This window comes from Hylobates moloch, unplaced genomic scaffold, assembly GCF_009828535.3.
Source record: "Hylobates moloch isolate HMO894 unplaced genomic scaffold, HMol_V3 SCAFFOLD_14, whole genome shotgun sequence".
NCBI classification, from domain to species: domain Eukaryota; kingdom Metazoa; phylum Chordata; class Mammalia; order Primates; family Hylobatidae; genus Hylobates; species Hylobates moloch.
Window position 1 is genome coordinate 37,574,485 of NW_026652289.1, and position 23,463 is coordinate 37,597,947.

Consider the following 23,463-nt stretch of genomic DNA (forward strand, 5'->3'; position numbering starts at 1 on the left):
CTCAGGAGGCTGAGGCAGGAGAACGGCATGAACCCGGGAGGTGGAACTTGCAGTGAGCTGAGATCTGGCCACTGCACTCCAGCCTGGGCGACACAGCGAGACTCCATCTCAAAAAAAAAAAAAAAAGGAAAGAATAAACTGGGCTTTGTCAGTAAAATGGCTTGGCTAGAACTGACCCTACTGTAACATATAAGCTCCACCCATATAACCAGAGCTCCTAATCACATTTCAAATCCTCCTATTGTAGATATGAGCAGATGACCAAGGACCGCCTGATATGTTAGGAAAGTTTTTTACATGAAAACTGGAGACTAAGACAAACAAAAATTTAAAAAAAATACTACTTAAAAAAGAATATGCAAACAAAAGGAACGTCCAATAACAACCCTTAACATCTTCAGGGAGGTAAGTGGAAGATATCGCAACCTGAAACTGTACAAGTACTACAAAAATAGGAACAAAAAGTAAAAAATAAGAAATCATAGAAATTTGTAAAACTTATATGAGAAGCACAAAACTCCATTGAAGTTCAGAAAACACAAGGTAGGTATGCCACATTCAAGGGGCCTCCTAGCTGCCTAGCACAATGGACAAATACTGACTCTTACCAGTGTCCATCTTAGTGAAAAAGTTTATCCTAAACTTTCAGATAGGGGGAAATCACACGAAAAGGATCAGAATTAGTATAAATTCAGACTTCTCAGCAGCAACACGTAGAAATGGAGAAATGCTTGTAAAACGCAGAAGAAAAAGAAATTCTAGTTCAAGCCAGGGTACCAAGTAAACTGTGTGTGTAAAACAAAACATTTTTAGACCGCACCATCTCCCCACCTTTTCATAGCAGCCACTGGAGGACAGGCTCCACGTAGGAGAGGCTAAAGCAAGAAAGAGACAGATGAAGGCTGGAGAAAATAGGGGCCCCAGCATAGAAGGCAGCTGCAGGAGCTCATGGCAGGAGAGATGTGAAGGAGAGAGCCCAGAATGACAGCTGTGCCCAGACACCAAGGGCAGCTAGTCTAGAAGAAGGTAGACCGAAAGGCTCTGGAAGGATTTTTCCTAGAAAATCTTCATGAAGGAACTGATGTATGAAAATATCTTGAGAGGGGATTGAGAGATTGACCTAGAGTGTAACGATGACTTAGTGGTAACTACCTAAAAAGCTAGTAAAAGGTAGAGGGAAGGCACTAAAAACAAATCAACTGTTAACACCAAAACTGAAGTTTAGCAAAATAAGTGAATAGATAACTGTTTACTCCCTAGCACAGCCCTCAGGAAGATTTATTAGTGATAATACACACTGAATACTAATTTAACAAAAATTGCAATATAACTGTCTTCAGAAAATAAAAACATGGGTATAATTGGGGGTGGGGATAGTATAGAGAGACAAATCTTCATCTTTAGTAGAAAGTCAATAGATGATTTCTAAAACTAAAATAATACTAAGAAGAAGAACGGGAGGAAGACTAGCAGTTTGCATATAGGTAGGGAAGTGAATTCTGAAAGAATACAATAGAAATGTTGGAAGTAGTTGCCTTTAGGAAAAAGCAAATGAGGCTGGGCACGATGGCGCACAGTGGATTCCCAGCACTTTGGAAAGCAGAAGCGGGCGGATCACTTGAGGTTAGGAGTTTGAGACCAGCCTGGCCAACATTGGGAAATCCTGTCTCTATTAAAAATACAAAAAATTAGCTGGGCATGGTGGTATGCACCTGTAATCCCAGCTACTCAGGAGGCTGAGGTGGGAGAATCGCTTGAACCCAGGAGGCGGAGGTGGCAGTGAGTCGAGATTGCACCGCTGCACTCTGGCCTGGGTGACAGAGCAAGACTCTATCAAAAAAAAAAAAAAAGGAAAAGGGAAATGAGTGAGGGAGAGAAAATGTTTTGCTATATTTTGGAACTAAATGTTTGAAACTATAATTGATATAATTATGCCACATATAATCCGCAACATATGTAAAGGTACTTTATTTAGGAGACTGAGATAGAAAATCCAGTTTAATCTGCAGTCATCAAAGTTCAAACCATTCACAATTATTAATAAGCAATGCTCTTATTCTATCACAAACAAAACACATGTTCTGTACTAAATAATATATAACTTCCCTTCTCAATTGTAGAAAATAGATGTCTAACACCATACACAGTTTTATTCTTATGTGCATTTCAGCAATTATTTAGCTTTGACAATGGGAGAGAATGTAGGAGCCAGGTTCTCCAACCTTTTTTTACTAGCACAGTGGGGTCATAAGTTTATGAATGAAGTTTATAAAAATAAACATTTTGTGGTTTTGGGAATAAGAAACCATAACACAAGAATTACTTTAATTAAAATCACTTAGTATTGTGCGACCCAGCATTGTGTTATATTTCAACAAAATGGTGTACAACAATAAACATTCACTTGCATCCATTAATGCATTTAATTCAATAAGTAGATTTTGGGAATTCATCAGATGCTCAGCTTGTGGGCATTCAGAGATGAGTGACGTCATCAAGGTGTCTGTCAAGTCTGCTTATCTAGTAAGTATGAGATCCTAGAATTCGTAGAATTTAAAAAATTTCTCATCTACATTTTTATTTCATTGGCCAAAAAGTGTCCTCAAATTAGGGTCACTAGACCAGTCTCATTGATCAAAGGTGAAACACCTCCTTTAATTTGGGTGCAGTTGATTAAAGAGAGAATAGAAAGAAAATAGGTAGCTCTATATTCATGAAAAGACTGTTTTCCAAAGTATTCTTAATACAACCTACTTGAAGCCTAGAATTCATTTTCCTCTGGAAATAATACTCACATGAGAACAGCTAACACTTTAAGAAGAGTGTGTTTGATGTTCTAGGGCACCTATGGCTTATTTATTTTCTAGTGGCAATACTCATATAAGTGTGTTTGCACATGAAAATATACCCCAATCATGTTGTGTCTGGGAAAAAAATAACAGTATAGTCAACTGAAATAGGTATTAGTGTTTCTTTTCTTTACTTCTCTTTAAAGGCACACAGTCAGGGTACTAAGAATACAGACATGTGCCCAGAAGTTTCACAGTAGCTTACATTTCAGCATGAAATTCGGTATCTGATGGTATATTATTTTCTCCTTCCCATCAACATTTTTGCATGAACTGCATTATGCATAGCCTAGGATCTGGGGAAGGAGGTGTATAGATTAAATCCCATGGCCACGAACATTTTGCTTCAAAGTAAAATGTAAAAAAAAAAAAAAAAAAAAAAAAAAAAAAAAATACTTTTGACCTGAAGTCACTTCAATGTGACTCTATGAAAATAAAGATCTTTGAGAGAATTACCTTTTTAAAAAACATTATTTTGAAATAAATACACCATTTTGAAATAGGCTAATGTGCACAAGCTCTTTCTTGGCCGTATTATTTTAAATGTATGACTTTTTCATTTCAGAGGAAAGAAGCTCTTTTGCAAATGCCCTTTTCTAAAATGTAGAAGAACAATTTCCGTTGCAAAGTAGGTTGTGCAGAGCCTCTGCGATCTTACCTAAATTATTAATTTGGTTAATCAGTGCATTCCCTTCACAGATATTCTAAAGGGAGGCTAGTCCCACTCCCTGTCCAAAATTTTACACAATATTAATTAGTAAATTTTTACTTAAAAAATGAAAACAGTATTAAACCCAGTCAATGCCCAGTTGTCTTATACAATATATGTGATGCAAAAATTGGCATATTTCATTATAATTTGCACAAAGGAATTTGGTCTATATTTCTCCTACACATGCAATCTACATTTTATAACTGAACAAACCTCCTTTCCAAACCCACTACAAATAATTTCTTAAGATGTATAATTAGGACACCTGCCTCAAATCCTTTGATAGGTTTTTAGTTCATTTCTTGGGAGAAGTGTTCTGCTTGTTTCGTTTTTAATCAAAGCTACTTTGCTAAATTGCTTTCCAAGCAGACCTCAGAATATTTGCAGTCAAAGTCTGGCTCTGGCCTTGTCGCAATTTGAATATTAACAGTCATAGTTTTACAGCCCTTCCATTTTGAGTAATGCACTGCAACTTCCACAATTCAGCCGTCATTTTTTCCCTTCCTCAGCCGACCCTGGCCCTTAGAATGTTTGCGTGGTGTCACCGTGAATGTGCTCGGAGCAGAGTTATATGGCATCATTTGGAGAAACATTGCGTTAATAACCAGAGTTCAAGGGCAAAGGATATAAACGGAGCAAATTACAAGTCTGAACAGATATATAGCTTTTGCTAAAAGGGACATGGGCTGCTACTTTATTTACTGGGCACTGGTGCACTTGTGGAAGGTGCCAGAACGCAAAAAGGCATTTTTAAAGGACCACATCACGGCCTAAGAAAACAGCATACATCTTCAGACTAGGAAGAAAGCTAGTGCAAGGATCAACGATTCTGTTTCTTAATGAGAGAATACGATTTGGTATCAGGTACCTTAAGTTTCCGGGGTAACTTCACAGAGGATAATATCATTTTATGTGCCACCATGGAAGGAAAGCCGAGGTTTGTAGGAAACATGAATTCTATAAATCATTTCAAACTGTACCTTTGCTCAATTTGTGAAGAATTTTTTGTGGTAACCATTTTAACCAGGGTTATCACCCTAGTTCAAAATTAACACCATGAAAGAGTGATTTGTAAAAATGTTACATTTTATTTTTATGTATCAACTTCAGAGCTATTTCAATGATTGAACAGAAACCAAAATTCAAAAGAGAGGAAAGAAATTTTTTAAGAAACAAAAGGACTTCATTAATAACTAAAGAAAATTAATATCAAAAAATAATTCCCACCTGCTACATTACCAAATACTTTTCCTAATAGTCTCAATAACATGGAGCATACTTTTAAAATGTGATATATTTCACAATGTATACATATATCGAAACATCACATTGTGTACCTTGAATATATACAATTTTTATTTGTCAATTTTTCTTCAATAAAGCTGAAAAAAATGTAATACAGGATTTTCCTACTGGCAGGATGGAATGGCACAATACTTTTTTTTTGTAAGTTAGCTTGAAAATGATTGTAAAAAAATATCAAAATGTTCTTAATGTATGGCCCATTTATTCCACTTAAATAAATTTCTTTGAAATTAATCATTTAAAACATGGAAATTTTGCCTCAAGATGTTCCTTACTGTGTTATTTACTCTAGTGAAATCCAAAAGCAACCTAAATACCCAATATTGGGAAAATAGTTGAGCAAACCATATATACAATTAATGAAAGATTATGCAGTTTTTAAAATTGGTTAATGTGGATATTCTCTAATAATATTAAAAAGTCCCTTCGACATAATGCTATGTGAATCACTACATAATCCCACAATTCAAATGTACTCTTTTTTAAGTATGTAAGCATACATACAAACAATTCTAGTAAGAAGCATGCTTACATTTAATTTACATGGGCATTGTTTTTTTTTTTGTATATGCTGTCCCTGTTAGCCTGATGGGATTATTAGTTTCCTTTTCCCATTTCTTTTTTCTAAACTTACTGTTCTGTTCATATGGTATTTGAAAGAGAAACACTTGTACTTAAGCTTTCTCTTTCCACCCACTCACTTTTCAATCAGTTATATAAAATATACCTTGGTGATATGTTTCCATCTCATTTATTACTATTTTAAACATGGCTTTCACTTCCTTCGTGGTGGTAGTGGACAGGGCAGAGGAAGATGGTGGAATTCTAAAGCACAATTAAACAGAAAAACATTGTCCTCATAGGAAAAAGAATCTGTTTTTTTTCTAAACTATGTTGCTCTCAGAAGTAAATGAATCAGCACTGGCAGGACTCACTGACTCCTCGACAGGAGATGCTTTACCTTCAGCGATGCGCCTTGCGCAGGAGAAATGCTTGCAGTGAATGGACCTGTCTGTCTTTCCGTTGCCAAAGAAGAGCCCGGATGACACAGTAGCTCTCTATCAGCCTCATTTCTATGGTGGTTCACTACTTATTCTCTCCTGCTATCCGTCTGCCTGCTTCGACCCTCACTCTCAACCTAACCAGTGTTAAAAAGGACACCTCTTAAATACAACTGCCTAAAACAATGCGCTGTCATCCTTTTGCAAGGACAAACAAAACATATTCAAATTGATCATGACTTTTAAACAAGTAAAAGCTAGATAAATTATGAAAATGTCGCATATCTTAACGTGCAATATATATGTTATATATATCTTGGGCACATCCTTCTATTTTTTTGTTTTTTTAAAAAAGAGTTTACTAGCGTTTACTAGCCAATTCTCTTATATTTTTAGCCTGTGTAGAATATCTAAAGTGTATTGTCCACGCCCCTCCTTTTTAACCCATTTTCAATGGGTTTAATATTGCCCGAGATAAGGGGATGCAACTGTTCAGGTCTGATTTCCTGTTGTTTCTCAGATACTGATAGGACATCATTCACATAAATGACAAATAAGACTTCTGAACTGTTTGCAATTTGGGAAGGGGAGGCTCGCGGGTTATTCTTTGGCGAAATGATTTGTCAAATATCAGTCCGAAATTATTCGGGGGTTCTTCGCCCTCCACTTTCCCATAGCGCGTTTTCCTTTCTCCCACAGAGATATAATAGAAACTAATCTTCAAAACGCAAACATTCCAAGCCCCGTCCTTTTGTGCAGGCATCTCACTGTCTGCGCTGGGCACGGAGCGGCGCGCGCGCGCCCGCCTTTCCCTCGGCGGCCCCCCGCGGCTCGGACCCGGGCCGGCAGACAGGCCATCCATCATCCGCCCTCCTCCCGCCGAGCGCCGCCGCTGCCGCCGCCGCCGCCGCGGCCAATCCGGCGGCAGGTGCGGCCGCACCTGCGGGACAGCCCGCCGCTTCCCTCCGCTCTCTTCGCCGCGCCTCGCGTGCTGGCGGTGCCCTTGTGAGCCACCGCGTTCTCCAAGGCCAGAACGGGACAGGTACGCTCGGGTGACAGGGACCGTATGTGCGCTGAGCCCGCGGCTGGCAGCCAGGGGGGCGGCTGGAACGTGGGAGGACACGCTGTCCCCTAATGCACACGCGTGCTTTGGATGGGTGTGTCATCTATTTGTGGACATAAGGGCCCTCACTGGGTTTAGCCTCCTAAAAAGTTGAAGAATTAAGATGCTTACCTCTGGAAGGGAAGTGTAACTGAGAACACGTTTTAGTGATAGAATGTGTTGCCTCTGGTCTGTTTCTTGGGTGAACCCATGGTGGAGTTTCCAAGCCACGTCTGAATTCCGCATGCCCCCTGCATACTTCAGGCAGTATTCCCCTAAGCCCTAAGTGAGAAATACTGACTCGATACTAAAGATTAAATAGTATCCATAGGATACAAAAATTACCCCAAACAAAAACCTAACCTAGACCTCAAGGACCATGAAAAGATTGTAACAACTTAAAGAAAAAATAAGACCTCAAACCACAGAGAAGTTTTCATTTCCAAATAGGCAAATTATTTGCATTGCAATCCGCTTGTTTTTGTGGGGACTAAAGCGAGTGTAGAGTTGCTTGGCTGTTCTGTGGAGGCAGCTAGATAAGTCCTGCTAACATGTTATGGATTTTGTAAGTGGGCTCAATAATTCCCTTTGGTTTAAAAGGTCCAAAACATATATTTTATCATGTAATTTGAGAACAAATGAGAACAAGCAGAATGCCTGCCTCCCTCGATATGTTCCAGGACTGTGTCTATGTAGATGTCAATTATGTGAGCGCAAGGCCTCAGAAAACAACAGCCCTGCAGGTGGCTTCAAGGCTTCAAGATTTTTCAGAAAAGCATATTTCTTAAAGAAAAATACAAAATAAAAATAACAGCAACCACAGCCGCAAGCATTACCCTCCAACCTCCTGACCCTGTCTTGCTTCTGAGTCATAAATCATGAAAAAGAGAGAGACAATGACTCCAGTTTTCCTGCCTTTAACAACTGGAACTGCTAATGCCAAAAAGGAAGAGAAATAAACAGGCGAGCTGTATTGCCGCAGAAGAAGGAGAAGTGCCCTTGGGAAACTGGCGGTTCCTCATCTCTAAGGACCTCCCGTCCCTAAAAAGGGTCTCTCCCTTTAAAGTTAGTGGTTCTCAAACCTGTCTTCATGTGAGATTCACACAGGCTTTTGTTTTTGTTTTAAGAAATACAAATGCCAAAATTAATACTCTGGTTTGATTGGTCTGGGGTGTGGTGGAGGCAGAAGCGCTTTGGGGTTAGACAGAGGTATTTTGGGAAAACCTTTCCAATCCTTGGCATGTGCAGCCATCCAGCTGTGCATTCCAATCCTGTTCTGTTTCACAGGATACATGAGATATTACTTGATTCTATTTCATGAGATATATGAATGGGATTCATGGGATAGTATTCTGTTCTGTTTCACAGGATACAGTTATGCCACCATCCCACAGTTGTCTCCCCTCTCCACTCAAGCATATGCACAGAACCCACATTGGGTAAACAAGATCTCTCTCTTTTTTTCTTATCCACCACTCAGTTCTATTAGCATTTTAGTGTATTCAGTCTGGTTGTTAAAATGTATCACTCCTCATTTTAACACCTTGATAGCAGTTTGGGATTTTTGTTATTTGCTGTTGATGCATTTATATTTACATATTATTTTTTAAAATACTGAGTTTCGGGGATTGGAGAGCAGGTGATAGTCTTGCTGTGAAATTTTGAAGTCTAAAATGTTTTTATCGGAACCTGGAAGCCCAGCATGTTGGAGAAGTTCCCCCTTCAGAGCTTGGCCTTTGTTCATCCCCTTCAGGCCCATCTGAGCCACTGAGGGTCACCCGCAGAAGGCTGGCTGCACATTTTGTATGAGCAGAACGTTCTTCCTGTTCACCAAAGTGGAACTGAAGTTTCTCTTTCCCTTGGATTTTCTCACTCTCCATGGCCAGCAGTGCCACATTTCTGGATTATGTTGTACGCTTTACCTTGAGAGATAGATGATCTGGTCTTTGATTAGACACCCTGACCTTTTACGAGTGTTGATCATTGATCATGATCTAGGCTGGATAGAAAGCTCTTGACTCTGGAAAGTTACTCTGCTGCCGACGCCACAGGGAAACGCAGTTTCTGAGTCCTGGTAGTCACTGCAGCAGGACTCCCCCTCAATTAGGGTTTCTCTTGTTATTATTTTACTTTCTTTTTTAAGCAAGCTGCAGCCTCTACTATCCGGCTCTAGCTTTTGGTTACAGTAATCCATTTTTCTGTGTAACTGGCTGTAATTGTTGGCTTGGATATTGAGCTTTCATGGAGCTTAGACATAGAGTGTTCCCGTGACGGGTCTTCTCCATACCTAGCAGACAGATGGGTAATAATGCCATACATTAATACCTCCACATTGGTTTATGTGTGTTTGACCACAGCGCAAGCATAATTATTTTTGCCCAGTAAAAGCTATTAGAGATCTATTTGGTAGGTTTCACGATCAATAGCTCCTGTGATATTTGTGTAGCAGCCACAGAATAATCAATTGAAGGTCATATAAAGTAAATTACCATCCTCCTATAATGATTCTTTTTTCTACATGAAAATTGGGTTTTATTATTTCATCAGGAGCCTCTCACGACGCATGCTCTGTCTGTTTAAGAGAGATATAAAAGTTGTGAGCATGTTTTGAACATAGTATTAATATCCGTTACTTGAATTTATGGTATTGGATTATTGAATTAGTGGGTTCACACTGGAATTCCTTCAAAACCCTTTCTTATGTACTCAGTGACACACTTAACAGTCGAGAGCAAACGGACGTCTTTGCCGCGTGGTGGAGTGAGTCACTTTGCAAAAGTCAATCTTGGTAGCTGTCTCTTTAAAGCAAATTTAGAGTTGGTTAAATGTGTTATATTGACAGTGTGACCGACTGAGCTTCTCTCTGCAAACCCTTTTGGAGAGTGACTGGTGAACTAAACAGGAGATGGAGTCAGGAATGCTGAATACTAATGCATAGTCCATGAGTAGCTCAAGGTGAAAGGGGGGCAAGTGGCGGGCGGAGAGGAGAGAGGCCTGTGCACCTACTCTCCAGCCAGGTCTCTCCCTCATGTGAGATGCCTAACCTGGATTTCCGACTGGCAGTGCGAGCCAGAGTGATGGCTGTGCCTCTGTAAAAGATTGCAATTTGCCAACCGGAGGCATGCAATCCCCCAACTGTCTTAAAGGGACCCATTTTCAAAGTTTAGCCTTTCTTTTTGTGGGTGCAATCAGTTGTGCACTGAAAAACTGCAGCCACAGTTGAATAACTGCAGGCACAACAGGCCACGAGAGGCCTCTTTGCTCCAAATTTTGTACCTGCAACTAATTGCGCTTACAGAAAATGGGAGTGTGGTAGGAGCTTTTTTTAAAAATTGGGGCCAGTAAATTCTCCATGGAGGGAATAGGCAAGGAAAGAGACAGTTACCCACTTTCTTAAGGACAAAGGCAAATGGAGACATCCTTTCCTTGACACACCCCATCTAGTCTATAGAGCATGGTCTAGAAGCCAAATACCAGGTACCACAAATGCCCTGATCATCTGGGACATTGCCCGGGACTCAGTAACATCTTGCAAATGTACAAGAAATAATCTACTGAAAAGTAGCCCAGAGAAGACATTAGTGAGTTTGAGACGATAACTCCGGTGATAAATTAATGAAGTGTTTTATAATAAATAGCAGAGGGGATTTTCTTTCTACTTCTCATTTGCTTTGCAGATAACTCATGCAAAAATTAAGATAGTAGTGACTCTAGATTTGATTCAAAAGGTAAATCAGGAGACTCTTTGCATTTACAGATATTTATAATGTACGTACATAAGATATGTATGTATTTATACATATATAAACTATATATGGTATATCTGTATATGCACTTATATACACGTTTTATACATATACTTTTTTTTTTTTTTTTTTGAGAGACTGTCTTGCTCTGTCACCCAGGCCGTAGTGCAATGGTGCAATCTCAGCTCACTGCAGCTTCTGCCTCACAGGTTCAAGCAATTCTCCTACCTCAGCCTCCTGAGTAGCTGGGACTACAGGTGTGCATCACTGTGCCTGGCTAATTTTTGTATTTTTAGTAGAGATGGGGTTTCACCATGTTGGCCAGGCTGGTCTCTAACTCTTGACTTCAGGTGATCCGCCAACCTCAGCCTCCCAAAGTGTTGAGATTACAGGCGTGAGCCACCACACCCGGCTACATACACTTACTTTAATTACTTTTTTGATGAGCCTAGGGAAAGGGCAGTCTCGCCGTTTTTTTTTTTTTTTTTTTTCCTTGAGACGAAGTTTCACTCTTGTTGCCCAGGCTGGAGTGCAATGGAGTGATCTAGGCTCACCACACCTCTGCCTCCCAGGTTCAAGTGATTCTCCTGCCTCAGCCTCCTGAGTAGCTGGGATTACAGGCATGTACCACCACACCTGGTTAATTTTGTATTTTTAGTAGAGATGGGGTTTCTCCATGTTGGTCAGGCTGGTCTCGAACTCCTGACCTCAGGTGATTCGCCCGCCTCAGCCTCCCAAAGTGCTGGGATTACAGGCGTGAGCCACCGTGCCCGGCCCAGTCTTGCTTTTTAAGGGATGCACAAATACAACTTGGGTGACTCCCAAGTCCTGGTGGGTGAATTTCGTGCCTGGGAGCTTGCAAAGTTATGTCTCACAAGGAACCCATCTTACCATCTATTCTGTACAATTTAGTGACAGGCAAGTTGAGACTCAACTCAAAACCTTGTTTTCTACCTTTTGCAGATGACCATAAATTAAGCTCATAGCCTGGGAATTGTAAATAAAATACAAAACAACATTTGTATTTTGAGATACTGTTCTTACAGAAATAGTTTGAAATATAATTTTATCCCAATAACAAATTTAATCACCAAACAAAACAAGCAAAGGTTTTAGTAGTTCTTACGGTTCCCAGGAAATTGATGATAGAGTAGTGTAACAGGAATTAAAAATTGAAGAAGTCCAGACAGAAATATAGAGCAATAGAATAGAATAGAGAGCACAGAAACAAATCCATGTATTTGTGGTCAACTCGGCAAGGGTTTCAATAACACACAATAGGGAAAATATTGTCTTTCAACAAATAGTGTTGGGACAAGTGGACATATACATGCAAAAGAATGATAGTGTACCTATATCTTATACCATACACAGAAGTTAACTCAAAATGGGCTAAAGACCTGAATCTGTAAAACTCCTAGAAGAAAATAAAGGGGGGAAATGTCATGACATTGGTCTTGGAAATGATTTCATAGATATGACACCAAAAGCACAAGCAACAAAAGCAAAAGTAGACAAAGGGGAACAAAAGCTTTTGCACAGCAAAGGAAACAGTCAACAGAGTGAAAAGGCAACCTACAGAATGGGAGAAAATATTTGCAAACTATTCATACAACAGAGGATTAATGCCAAGAGTATACAAAGAGCTTATACAACTAAATAGCAAAATAATGATAATAATGATAGCCATTGTTTAAATGAGCCATGGACTTGCAAAGACATTTCTCCCAAGAAGACATACAAATGGCCAACAGGTATATGAAAAACAAGATGCTTAGCATCACTTATCATAAAAAATGCAATCAAAGCCATAATGAGATAGTACCTCATACTTGTTAGGGCAGCCATTTTCAAAAAAACAAATGACAGGTGTTGAGGGATGTAGAGAAACTGGAACCCTTGAACACTGTTGGTAAGAATGCCAAGTGGTATAGCCACTATGGAAAACAGTGTGAAGGTTTCTAGAGAATGTAAAAATAGAACTACCATATGATTCAGCTCTCTCACTTTGGGTATTTATCCAAAAGAATTAAAATCAAGATCACAAAGGGGTATTAATACTTCCATGTCATTGAAGCATTATTTACAATAGCTGAGATGTAGAAGCAAGTGAAATGTCCACCAGCAGATAAATGTATACATAAAATGTGGTATATACCTACTATGGGATATTATTCAGCCTAAAGAAAAGAAGGAAATCCTACAATATGTGACAATATGTGATATTATGAAATATATATTTGGTCTTGGTCCCCACTTCCTGGCATACAACTCCTAAAATTCTTGGAATCGCCAAAGAGAAAAGTGTGTTTTTATATGCTTCAGGCTTGACTAATGGCTGGCAGTCCCTAATAGCTTCAGGATGGGACTTATCACTGCAAAGATGAAGAGAGGATTAGAAGGTTGGGACTTTTAAACCCATCCTTCAACCACCTAGGAGAAGAGAGGGGCTGAAGGTGAAGTTGGTCACCAATGACCAGTGATATAACCAGTCATGAGGTAATGAAATTACCATAAAGGACTGGGTGTGCAGAGCTTCTGGCAACCTGGGCAAGCTGGAGGCTCCTGGAGGGTGGTGTGCCTAGAAGGAGAGTGGAAGCTCTCCCCCATATCTTGCCCTATGCCTTTTTTTTTTTAATATGCAACCTTCATGGTATCCTTTAATAATAAACCCGTAAATGTAAGTGTTTTCCTGTGTTCTGTGAGCCACTCTTGTAAATTAATCAGACCCAAGGAGAGGGTCACTGGCTATAAATCCTGATTTATAGCTGGCCAATCAGAAGCACAGGTGAAACAACCTGGGGCTTGTGATTAGCATCTGAAGTGGAGGCAGTCTCAAGAGATGGAGCCCTCAACCTGTGGGATATGAGGCAGTCTCCAGGTAGATCATGTCAGAATTGAATTGCAGGGTGCCTGGCTGATGTCTGCTGTAGAATTGATTGCTTGCTTGATGTGTGGGGAAAACCACCCCAACGTGTGGTGTCAGAAGCATGTCGTGAGACAATAGAGAAAACGAGTTTGTATTTTCCACTCAACACAGATGATACTTGAGGACATTATATTAGGTGAAATAAACTAGTCGCGAGGGACAAATACTGCATGTTTCCACCCATTTGAGATGTTTAAAATAGGCAAACTCATAGAGGCGAGGCTGAGAGTAGAACGGTGGCTGCCAGGGTCTGTCGGCAGGGAGAGATGGAGAGTTGGTAATCAATAGGTATAAGATTTCAGTTATGCAAGATGAGTAATTTCTAGTGATCTACTGTGTAGCATTGTACCGATAGTTAAAATATTGTATGGTACACTTAAACATCTGTTAAAGGGTAGATTTCATGTTACGTGTTCTTACCACAATAAAATAAAAGTAGAAATTTAAAAAAAAAAAAAAGGAAAGAAAAAGGGACAGTTCAAGATATCATGGGAAGACACTCTCGGAATAAGGCAATTAAAGGCCAGGAGTCCTCCAATTCAGCCCATCTACTGCCTCCTTAATGCAATATGAGTATAAATCACATTTTGAAACTTGGGTGACTTTTCCCATAGAGTAACACTGAAAGGAATTTTTAGGTTCTCTCACATGTTTACTTAATAATTGACTCCTAATGTAAATATGAAATTCAGCAAAACAGCACTGAATGGATTTTGGTATCGATAACGGCATTTGTTTTCATCTAGGTATGTTGACCTGGGAATCTAGTCTCCCAGCAAAACCCCTTCAAGAGAATGAAATGCCACTAGAAATACAAATGAGCCCCCAAGCGGCTTATTAAGGGCCAACCAACCTGCATCATAATGGGACCATTTGAGATTGTGGAGCTACTCTTTCATCTTTCCCCACCTTTCCTTTCATGACACATTGTATAAATGAAGCCTCTACCATCATCCTTTGGAGAGTAAATTAAATAAGGGATGATTTTCCCTTATTCATTCAGCTGGACTTTGGCATTCAGGTTTGGTCCCACACTTCAAAGAGGGGTGGAGAACTTATAGGGAGTTCAGAGAAGAGGAATACGAATGACATAAGCAATAGAATCTGAGCTATGTTCAGCAAATAGTTCTACAGAGGAAGAAGGTGCAAGATGACAGGAGTATGAAATGATGAAGAGGAAATGGCAAGGTTATTTTTCTTCAGGGGTAAAAGTAATAACATTTGGGTAAATGGGCTTAAATTAGGAGCAATTTTACATGTATAGTAAAATATTCCATTAACTGTGAAAGCTAAAAAATAAAATGAAGCTATAAAATGGCAATTCTTATAAGTCAAAAATGCCCTATGCAAATGAAGTGTTCAATAAAAAACAGCTGTTATTGGAACTGATTGATGTTGATGATGATTAAAATTATTTCCTTGCAAGTTTCTATAACAACTTGGCACTTTCTAGTCTTTCTTAGTACTTGCCTTGCCGAACCCCAACCTTGGATTAGCACCACCATGTTCCTTTTCCACACCTGTGCTGGCAGCTTCGCTTGGCTAATTGTGGCTGATCCTGGCTAATCTTGGTTTCGCTAGAAAGAATAAAATCTTGGCTGGGAATGATGGTGTGCGGATGTAATCCCAGCTATTCAGGAGGCTGAGGCAGGAGAATCACTTGTGCCTGGGTGGAGGAGGTTGCAGTGAGCCGAGATTGCACCATTGCACTCCAGCCTGGGCGACAAGAGTGAGACTCCATCTCAAAACAAACAAACAAACAAACAGAATAAAATCTTAAGCCTCTAGTGAACTCTCACCACTGTCCTGCAGCTTTAAAAAAGTTTCCCTATTGAATTGAGTCTCCAAGACAGTGTCATCTCTCTATTCAAACCAGTGGTTTACACTAAACTGACCTTGCCTCAACTTTCACTTGCAAAGTAAATGCCATCAGTTGAGAAATCCCTCATCTTTTACTAAATATTTTTAAATTTAGTAAATTTAAATTCTAAATATTTAAAAAATTTTTAACTCACCTATACCCACACTGTCTTTTTTCCTTCAAGATTACAACTGATGAAAGGTGCCTTCTCTTTTCAAAGATCAGGGGTTTTCTTTGTTTTGTTTTTTAAGATCTTATCCTCTCATCCTTGTGAAGGATTCTGTAGACTTTGGGTCATGACTCTCCTGCATCCAATGTACCTTTTTTACTGGATCAGTGTACACACTAGGCAGTATAAACACCTAAACAAAGCAAACAAAACTCAAGCCCAAAAGATGATAGCTGACTTCTAATTTGGCAAAAGATGATAGTTGACCTCCAATATCCATTGTTTCCTTCCCTCTTGGTACAAGAATCTATGCTTCTGTCTGGGTCTATGAACACCTGGAATGGGCAATGTTCCCCAGCTTGTCTTGCAGGTAGGTGAGGCCATGTGAATGAGTAAACACATGCAGTATTTCAAGCTCTTGGAAGCATCCTCAATGTAGGGATCTGAGCCCTTCATCACTTCCTCCTATACTGATGTTGGCAGAGCTGTGAGAGAGAAAGATCTTGGCCCACATTGTTTGGGGAGCCACCATAGCAGCTCTGGACTTCTTACCTCCTAACATCATCAATGGGAGAGAAAAATAGACATCTACCTAGTGTAAGCTGTTGTTATATTTTTCTATCACTTGCAGTCAAATCTAATCTCAGCTGATAAACGAACACTCCTTAACAATTCATGTCCCTAAAACTGCCTTGCCCTTAGCTTTTCTTCACGGACAGCATTTTGAGTTATCTCCATGTGCATCCTTCACAACCTCACTCCTGTCACACCTCGACCTGGTCCAGTGTGGCTTCCACCATCATCCTGTAGAAACTGCGTTTGTCAGGCGCACTGACCTCCATCTGCCAGTCCTCATCTTACCCGACAGAGCAACAGCACTGGGCATCCTCCACGTTCTCACACATCTCTCTTTTCTAGAAGTCTGTGTTATCACACTGTCCTGAGTTTTCCTTGGCCCCTCTGGTTACTACTACTCAGTCTCCTTTGCAATCCTACATTTCAATTGCCTGCTCCATCACTCTCCTGTTGGTTTCATAGGCATTTAAACCTAAAGTATCTAAAATGAGACTCTTGATTCTCCCACCTCCCAAACCTGGTTCTACCTCAATCATCCACATATTAGCAATTTCACCGACCTGATTTATCTAGAATATGGGAGTCATATCCCATTCTGCTCTCTACCTCACTCCTTAGAGCCCTCATCTCAAAGCAGTCCTGATGAGGTCCATCTCAAACATAAAAATCACATCTGTCTATTTCTACCCATCTTTACTTCTGACATCCTATCTCCTGGGCCAAGGAATGACATCTGTTCTGATTTTCCGACTTTTCCTCTTTCCTGTTCAATCCCAGATTAATATAAAGAAATAAAGCATATAGCTCTGTTGTTCCAAGCTCCACAGTGGATTGCTACTACACTGAGGACAGAATCTAAGCTCCTTATCAGGGAGCATATGGCCCTATAGAACATCATTATCCCTCACACAGGTTTTCTTTAAGTTCTTCCCAAAGACCAAAGTATTTTCTACCCCAGGACATTTGTGCAAGCTGGTCCTTCTCTCTAGTAGTCTCTCCCTATGTCAGTTCTTGTGAGTGGCTCTTTCTCTCCATTCAGACCCCCCATTAAATGGTATTGCCTCTGCAAAACTTTCACTGGCCACCTTGCTTAAGAAGACACACACCTATGTGTACTAATCCTTCATAACTCCCCGGTCTTTTATTCCTTTAGAGCAATAATCATTATTTTTCAAGTAATAATTTATGGGTTTATTGGCTTAATTGATTTTTAGATATTTTAACCACTTTATTGAGGTATTATTTATTTACCATAAAATTCATCATCTGTTTTAAGCAAACATTTGATGTTTTTGTATTTTAATAAGTTTCCTGAGATATGCAGCCATCACCACAACTCAATCTTAGAACATTTCCCTCATGGCCATTTGGAGTCACTCTTCATTCCCCACTAGACCCAGACAATCACTAATCTACTTCTTATCTCTATAGATTTGCCTTTCTGAACATTTTATATAGATGGAACCATAGAATATGTGGTATTTTGTGGCTGGCTTCTTTCATTTAACATCATATTTTCACATCCATTTTATAAGTGATAACACATATCAGTACTTCATTCCTTTTTTATTGCCATATAAATTTCATTGTATGGATATACCACATTTGCTTTTTTAATTCTTTCATTGGTAGTCATTTAAATTGCTTCCAGTTTTGGGCTATTAGGTATTATGCTGTCCAGTACTTACTACTTTCAACTATACATTTTTTTTTTTTTTTTTGAGACATAGTCTCTCTCTGTCACCCAGGCTGGAGTGCAGTGGCCTGATCTTGGTTCACTGCAACCCCCACCACCCAGGTTCAAGCGATTCTCCTGCCTCAGCCTCCTGAGTAGCTGAGATTACAGGCATGCACCTCACACCGACTAATTTTTGTATTCTTAGTAAATACATGGTTCCACCATGTTGACCAGGCTGGTCTTGAACTCCTAACCTCAAGTGATCCGCCTGCCTCAGCCTCCAAGAGTGCTAAGATTACATTTTGAAACTTATTTGTATATCTCTTTCCTAAACCTGTAAGCCTGATAGCACTTGACTGGCCTGTTTTGTCACCAATGTGTGCTTAGTACCTAGCAAATGCTTGCTATGAGTAGAAGCTTAGTATTTGTTAAATGCACGAATAATAACTAACTCCATGTTGATTTCCAAATCTCTTTTTCTAATGATTAGAGGCCAATTTAGATGATTGTAGAGGCTGGGAAAAGGGTAATTTCCTAATTTTTGGATAACATCAGCTCTGGGTGGCATAATCTTCTGAACATGCTTCTGCTTCATCTTGTTGTACCAATTGGAGAAATATCATTCTGGGTTGTGGGAAGCCCACATTCCTTAAGGGTGGTTTGCTAAATGTCCATCTCTGACTCTCTGGAAAGTTTGAGAGCATGCAAAAAGTATGACAATGTTATTTCGCATTTATCTGGAGCTCAGGAAAAGAATCTTTGAAAGCTTTTGGGAAGTCCCTTCCATACAGTTAAATTAGAGTACATGATCCAGGAACCCGTACCTGAATGGAAAACTAGGAAGCAGTTTCTGGATGGCAGTGTATGTAAATCTTGCCAAGCCTAGAATCCTGCTTTAGGCTTTAGTCCAAGTAGCTTAATTCAGCATCTAGCATGCAAGTTTAGGCAGATTTTATTCCCCATGCCAAAATTAAGGAGATTTGACTTTCAGAAACTGAGACTTAGAGTACAGTGTGAACCAGAAGGGCTCTTTACTACCTAAGAAAGGGGTGGAAACTGGTAATAGCTATTATGAATAGCTCTTTATCTGTTTATTTGAAACAGATACACTTTGCAAACATACCTTGGGTATGCAAAACAACTTTTGCAAAGAACTGTAATCCCCATTGCTTCTTTATGAAATCATCAAATAAAATTAGAGAATTTGTGAACTTATTATTGGAAACTACAAGCCCATTGAGAGCTGTGGTGATTGTATCCTGTTCCTAGGGGAAGAAGAAGTCCAAGAAAAACAGAAGCTGAGGAAGGGGCCTGTGAGAAGCCATAAATGAGGCACATGAGACCAATCTAGCAGGGGCTGGGAAGGGGCCAGGGTCTCCATATTCAACAGGCTTAGGGAGGGAGGGTAAAGCCCTTTTCTTCCCCAGTAGGTAGGGCTGGCTTGGTTTTACTCAATAATTTAAGCAAAATCTAAGAAGATTGTAGCAAATAAATAAACAATTCCCCCATAAACATTATATATTTATTGGAGGAAATCAGAACGAAGCAACCCCAAACAATGTAAATGAGCTGATTTTTGGAAGAGTCATTGGAAAACGTGTCTGATGTGTGGGACCTATAACAAGTATTGAACTAGAACCTGCCTGTTTAGGATAGGAAGTCTTGGAAGAGTGATTCCCTCCTATAATCCCAGTGCTTTGGGAGGCTGAGGCAGGAGGATCGTTTGAGGCCAGGAGTTCAGTTTGAGACCAGCCAGGGCAACAGAGCAAGACCTTGTTTCTACACAAACAAAACAAAACAAAACAAAAATTAGCTGGGCATGGTGGCATGTGCCTATAGTCCCAGTTACTCGGGAGACCGAGGCTGAAGAATCACTTAGGCCCAGAAGTTCAAGGCTGTAGTGAGCTGTGATTGCACCACTGTACTCCATCCTGGGCAACAGAGTGAGACCCTGTCTGAAAAAATAAAATAAAATTTAAAAAATGAAAATAAACAAAGTGGAACAAAAATGGAGACCAAAAAACAAGCTTTTAATAGAACTAATGGCAAGAGCAGGATGATTTCCTGAGGGCTGCAGAGTTTCAGGGGCAACTAGGAGGACATTCAGTGCCCAGAGATGAGCCAGCTGGAAATGACTGGGAAACAGGAGTAGACACTTAGAATATGTCATTGTGGGATAGGGTTGGGGAAAACAGTGGACTTGATAAAGAGCCCTAGGGAATATTCCCGTAAAAGTAGAGGATAGAATTACTGGGAACAAGTGACTTTAGTTGTGGAGAGAAGGATTTTGACCTGGAAAGGAAGGTGGGCCAGAAAGAACTAAGCAAACCCAAAGACTTTAAATCAATTCTGTTACTAGAATACAAATAAATTTGGAAGTATGCAGAATCTGAAGCTGCCTATTGAGGTGCATTGAACTAGTTTACATAATAAGACTCAGCACCCATGACCGACTCCCCAGTGAAGCCTAGCTGCCTGCTATCTCACTCTAATATAGTGTTTCTCGTTCTGCTTGTCCCATGTTCCTTTCCTCTCCTGTGTTGCATAGCATTTCCTTGAAGAGAAATCACGTGTAAAGACTTTGGTTTGGTGGGGGTGGAGCCAAGATGGCCGAATAGGAACAGCTCCGGTCTCCAGCTCCCAGCCTGAGCGACACAGAAGACAGGTGATTTCTGCATTTCTGCTTGAGGTACCGGTTTCATCTCACTAGGGAGTGCCAGACAGTGGGTGGAGGACAGTCAGTGAAGCGCACTGTGCACGAGCCGAAGCAGGGTGAGGCATTGCCTCACTCGGGAAGCGCAAGGGGTCAGGGAGTTCCCTTTCCTAGTCAAAGAAAGGGGTAACAGACGGCAGCTGGAATATCGGTTAAGTCCCACCCTAATACTGCGCTTTTCCAACGGGCCTGGAAAACGGCACACTAGGAGATTGTGTCCCGCACCTGGATCAGAGGGTCCTATGCCCACAGAGTCTCGCTGATTGCTAGCACAGCAGTCTGAGATCAAGCTGCAAGGCGGCAGCGAGGCTGGGGGAGGGGCGCCCGCCATCGCCCAGGCTTGCTTATGTAAACAAAGCAGCCAGGAAGCTCGAACTGGGTGGAGCCCACCACAGCTCAAGGAGGCCTGCCTGCCTCTGTAGGCTCCACCTCTGGGGGCAGGGCACAGACAAACAAAAAGTCAGCAGGAACCTCCACAGACTTAAATGTCCCTGTCTGACTGACAGCTTTGAAGAGAGTAGTGGTTCTCCCAGCACGCAGCTGGAGATCTGAGAACGGACAGACTGCCTCCTAAAGTGGGTCCCTCACCCCTGAGCAGCCTAACTGGGAGGCACCCCCCAGTAGGGACAGACTGACACCTCACTCGGCCGGGTACTCCTCTGAGACAAAACTTCCAGAGGAACTATCAGACAGCTGAATTTGTGGTCTCACGAAAATCCGCTGTTCTGCAGCCACCGCTGCTGACACCCAGCCAAACAGGGTCTGGAGTGGACCTCTAGTAAACTCCAACAGACCTGCAGCTGAGGGTCCTGTCTGGTAGAAGGAAAACTAACAAACAGAAAGGACATCCACACCAAAAAACCCATCTGTACATCACCATCATCAAAGACCAAAAGTAGATAAAATCACAAAGATGGGGAAAAAACAGAGCAGAAAAACTGGAAACTCTAAAAAGCAGAGCACCTCTCCTCCTCCAAAGGAACACAGTTCCTCACCAGCAACAGAACAAAGCTGGATGGAGGATGACTTTGACGAGTTGAGAGAAGAAGGCTTCAGACGATCAAACTACTCTGAGCTACGGGAGGAAATTCAAAACAATAGCAAAGAAGTTAAAAACTTTGAAAAAAAATTAGAAGAATGGATAACTAGAATAACCAATGGAGAGAAGGGCTTAAAGGAGCTGATGGACCTGAAAGCCAAGTTTCGAGAACTACGCGAAGATTGCAGAAGCCTCAGTAGAAGATGCGATCAACTGGAAAAAAGGGTATCGCTGATGGAAGATGAAATGAATGAAGTGAAACGAGAAGGGAAGTTTAGAGAAAAAAGAATAAAAAGAAGTGAACAAAGCCTCCAAGAAATTTGGGACTATGTGAAAAGACCAAACCTACGTCTGATTGGTGTACCTGAAAATGACGGGGAGAATGGAACCAAGTTGGAAAACACTCTGCAAGATATTATCCAGGAGAACTTCCCCAATCTAGCAGGCAGGGCAACATTCAGATTCAGGAAACACAGAGAAAGCCACAAAGATACTCCTCGAGAAGGGCAACTCCAAGACACATAATTGTCAGATTCACCAAAGTTGAAATGAAGGAAAAAATGTTAAGGGCAGCCAGAGAGAAAGGTCAGGTTACCCACAAAGGGAAGCCCATCAGACTAACATCTGATCTCTCAGCAGAAACTCTGCAAGCCAGAAGAGAGTGGGGGCCGATATTCAACATTCTTAAAGAAAAGAATTTTCAACCCAGAATTTCATATCCAGCCAAACTAAGCTTCATAAGTGAAGGAGACATAAAATACTTTACAGACAAGCAAACGCTGAGTGATTTTGTCACCACCAGGCCTGCCCTAAAAGAGCTCCTGAAGGAAGCACTAAACATGGAAAGGAACAACCGGTACCAGCCACTGCAAAAACATGCCAAATTGTAAAGACCATCGAGGCTAGGAAGAAACTGCATTAACTAACGAGCAAAATAACCAACTAACATCATAATGACAGGATCAGATTCACACATAACAATATTAACATTAAATGTAAATGGGCTAAATGCTCCAATTAAAAGACACAGACTGGCAAACTGGATAAGGAGTCAGGACCCATCAGTGTGCTGTATTCAGGAAACACATCTCACGTGCAGAGACACACATAGACTCAAAATAAAGGGATGGAGGAAGATCTATCAAGCAAATGAAAAGCAAAAAAAGGCAGGGGTTGCAATCCTAGTCTCTGATAAAATAGACTTTAAACCAACAAAGATCAAAAGAGACAAAGAAGGCCATTATATAATGGTAAAGGGATCAATTCAACAAGAAGAGCTAACTATCCTAAATATATATGCACCCAACACAGGAGCACCCAGATTCATAAAGCAAGTCCTCAGTGACCTACAAAGGGACTTAAACTCCCACACAATAATAATGGGAGATTTTAACACCCCACTGTCAGCATTAGACAGATCAACGAGACAGAAAGTTAACAAGGATATCCAGGAATTGAACTCAGCTCTATACAAAGTGGACCTAATAGACATCTACAGAACTCTCCACCCCAAATCAACAGAATATACATTTTTTTCAGCACCACACCACACCTATTCCAAAATTGACCACATAGTTGGAAGTAAAGCTCTCCTCAGCAAATGTAAAAGAACAGAAATTATAACAAATTGTCTCTCAGACCACAGTGCAATCAAACTAGAACTCAGGATTAAGAAACTCACTCAAAACTGCTCAACTACATGGAAACTGAACAACCTGCTCCTGAATGACTATTGGGTACATAATGAAATGAAGGCAGAAATAAAGATGTTCTTTGAAACCAA

The 23,463-nt window shown here is 40.6% G+C and overlaps 1 protein-coding gene across 1 annotated transcript in view; it reads left to right on the top strand.

Annotated features, from left to right (window-relative positions):
* The first annotated feature begins 2,481 nt into the window (after window positions 1-2,481).
* Window positions 2,482-23,463, top strand: part of LOC116481549 (uncharacterized) — a 63,042-nt gene continuing 42,060 nt past the window's right edge. The window contains exons 1-2 of the mRNA XM_032174270.1: window positions 2,482-2,523; window positions 6,627-6,909. Coding sequence (XP_032030161.1) covers window positions 2,482-2,523; window positions 6,627-6,909 — 325 coding nt within the window. The remainder of the gene's footprint in view (window positions 2,524-6,626; window positions 6,910-23,463) is intronic.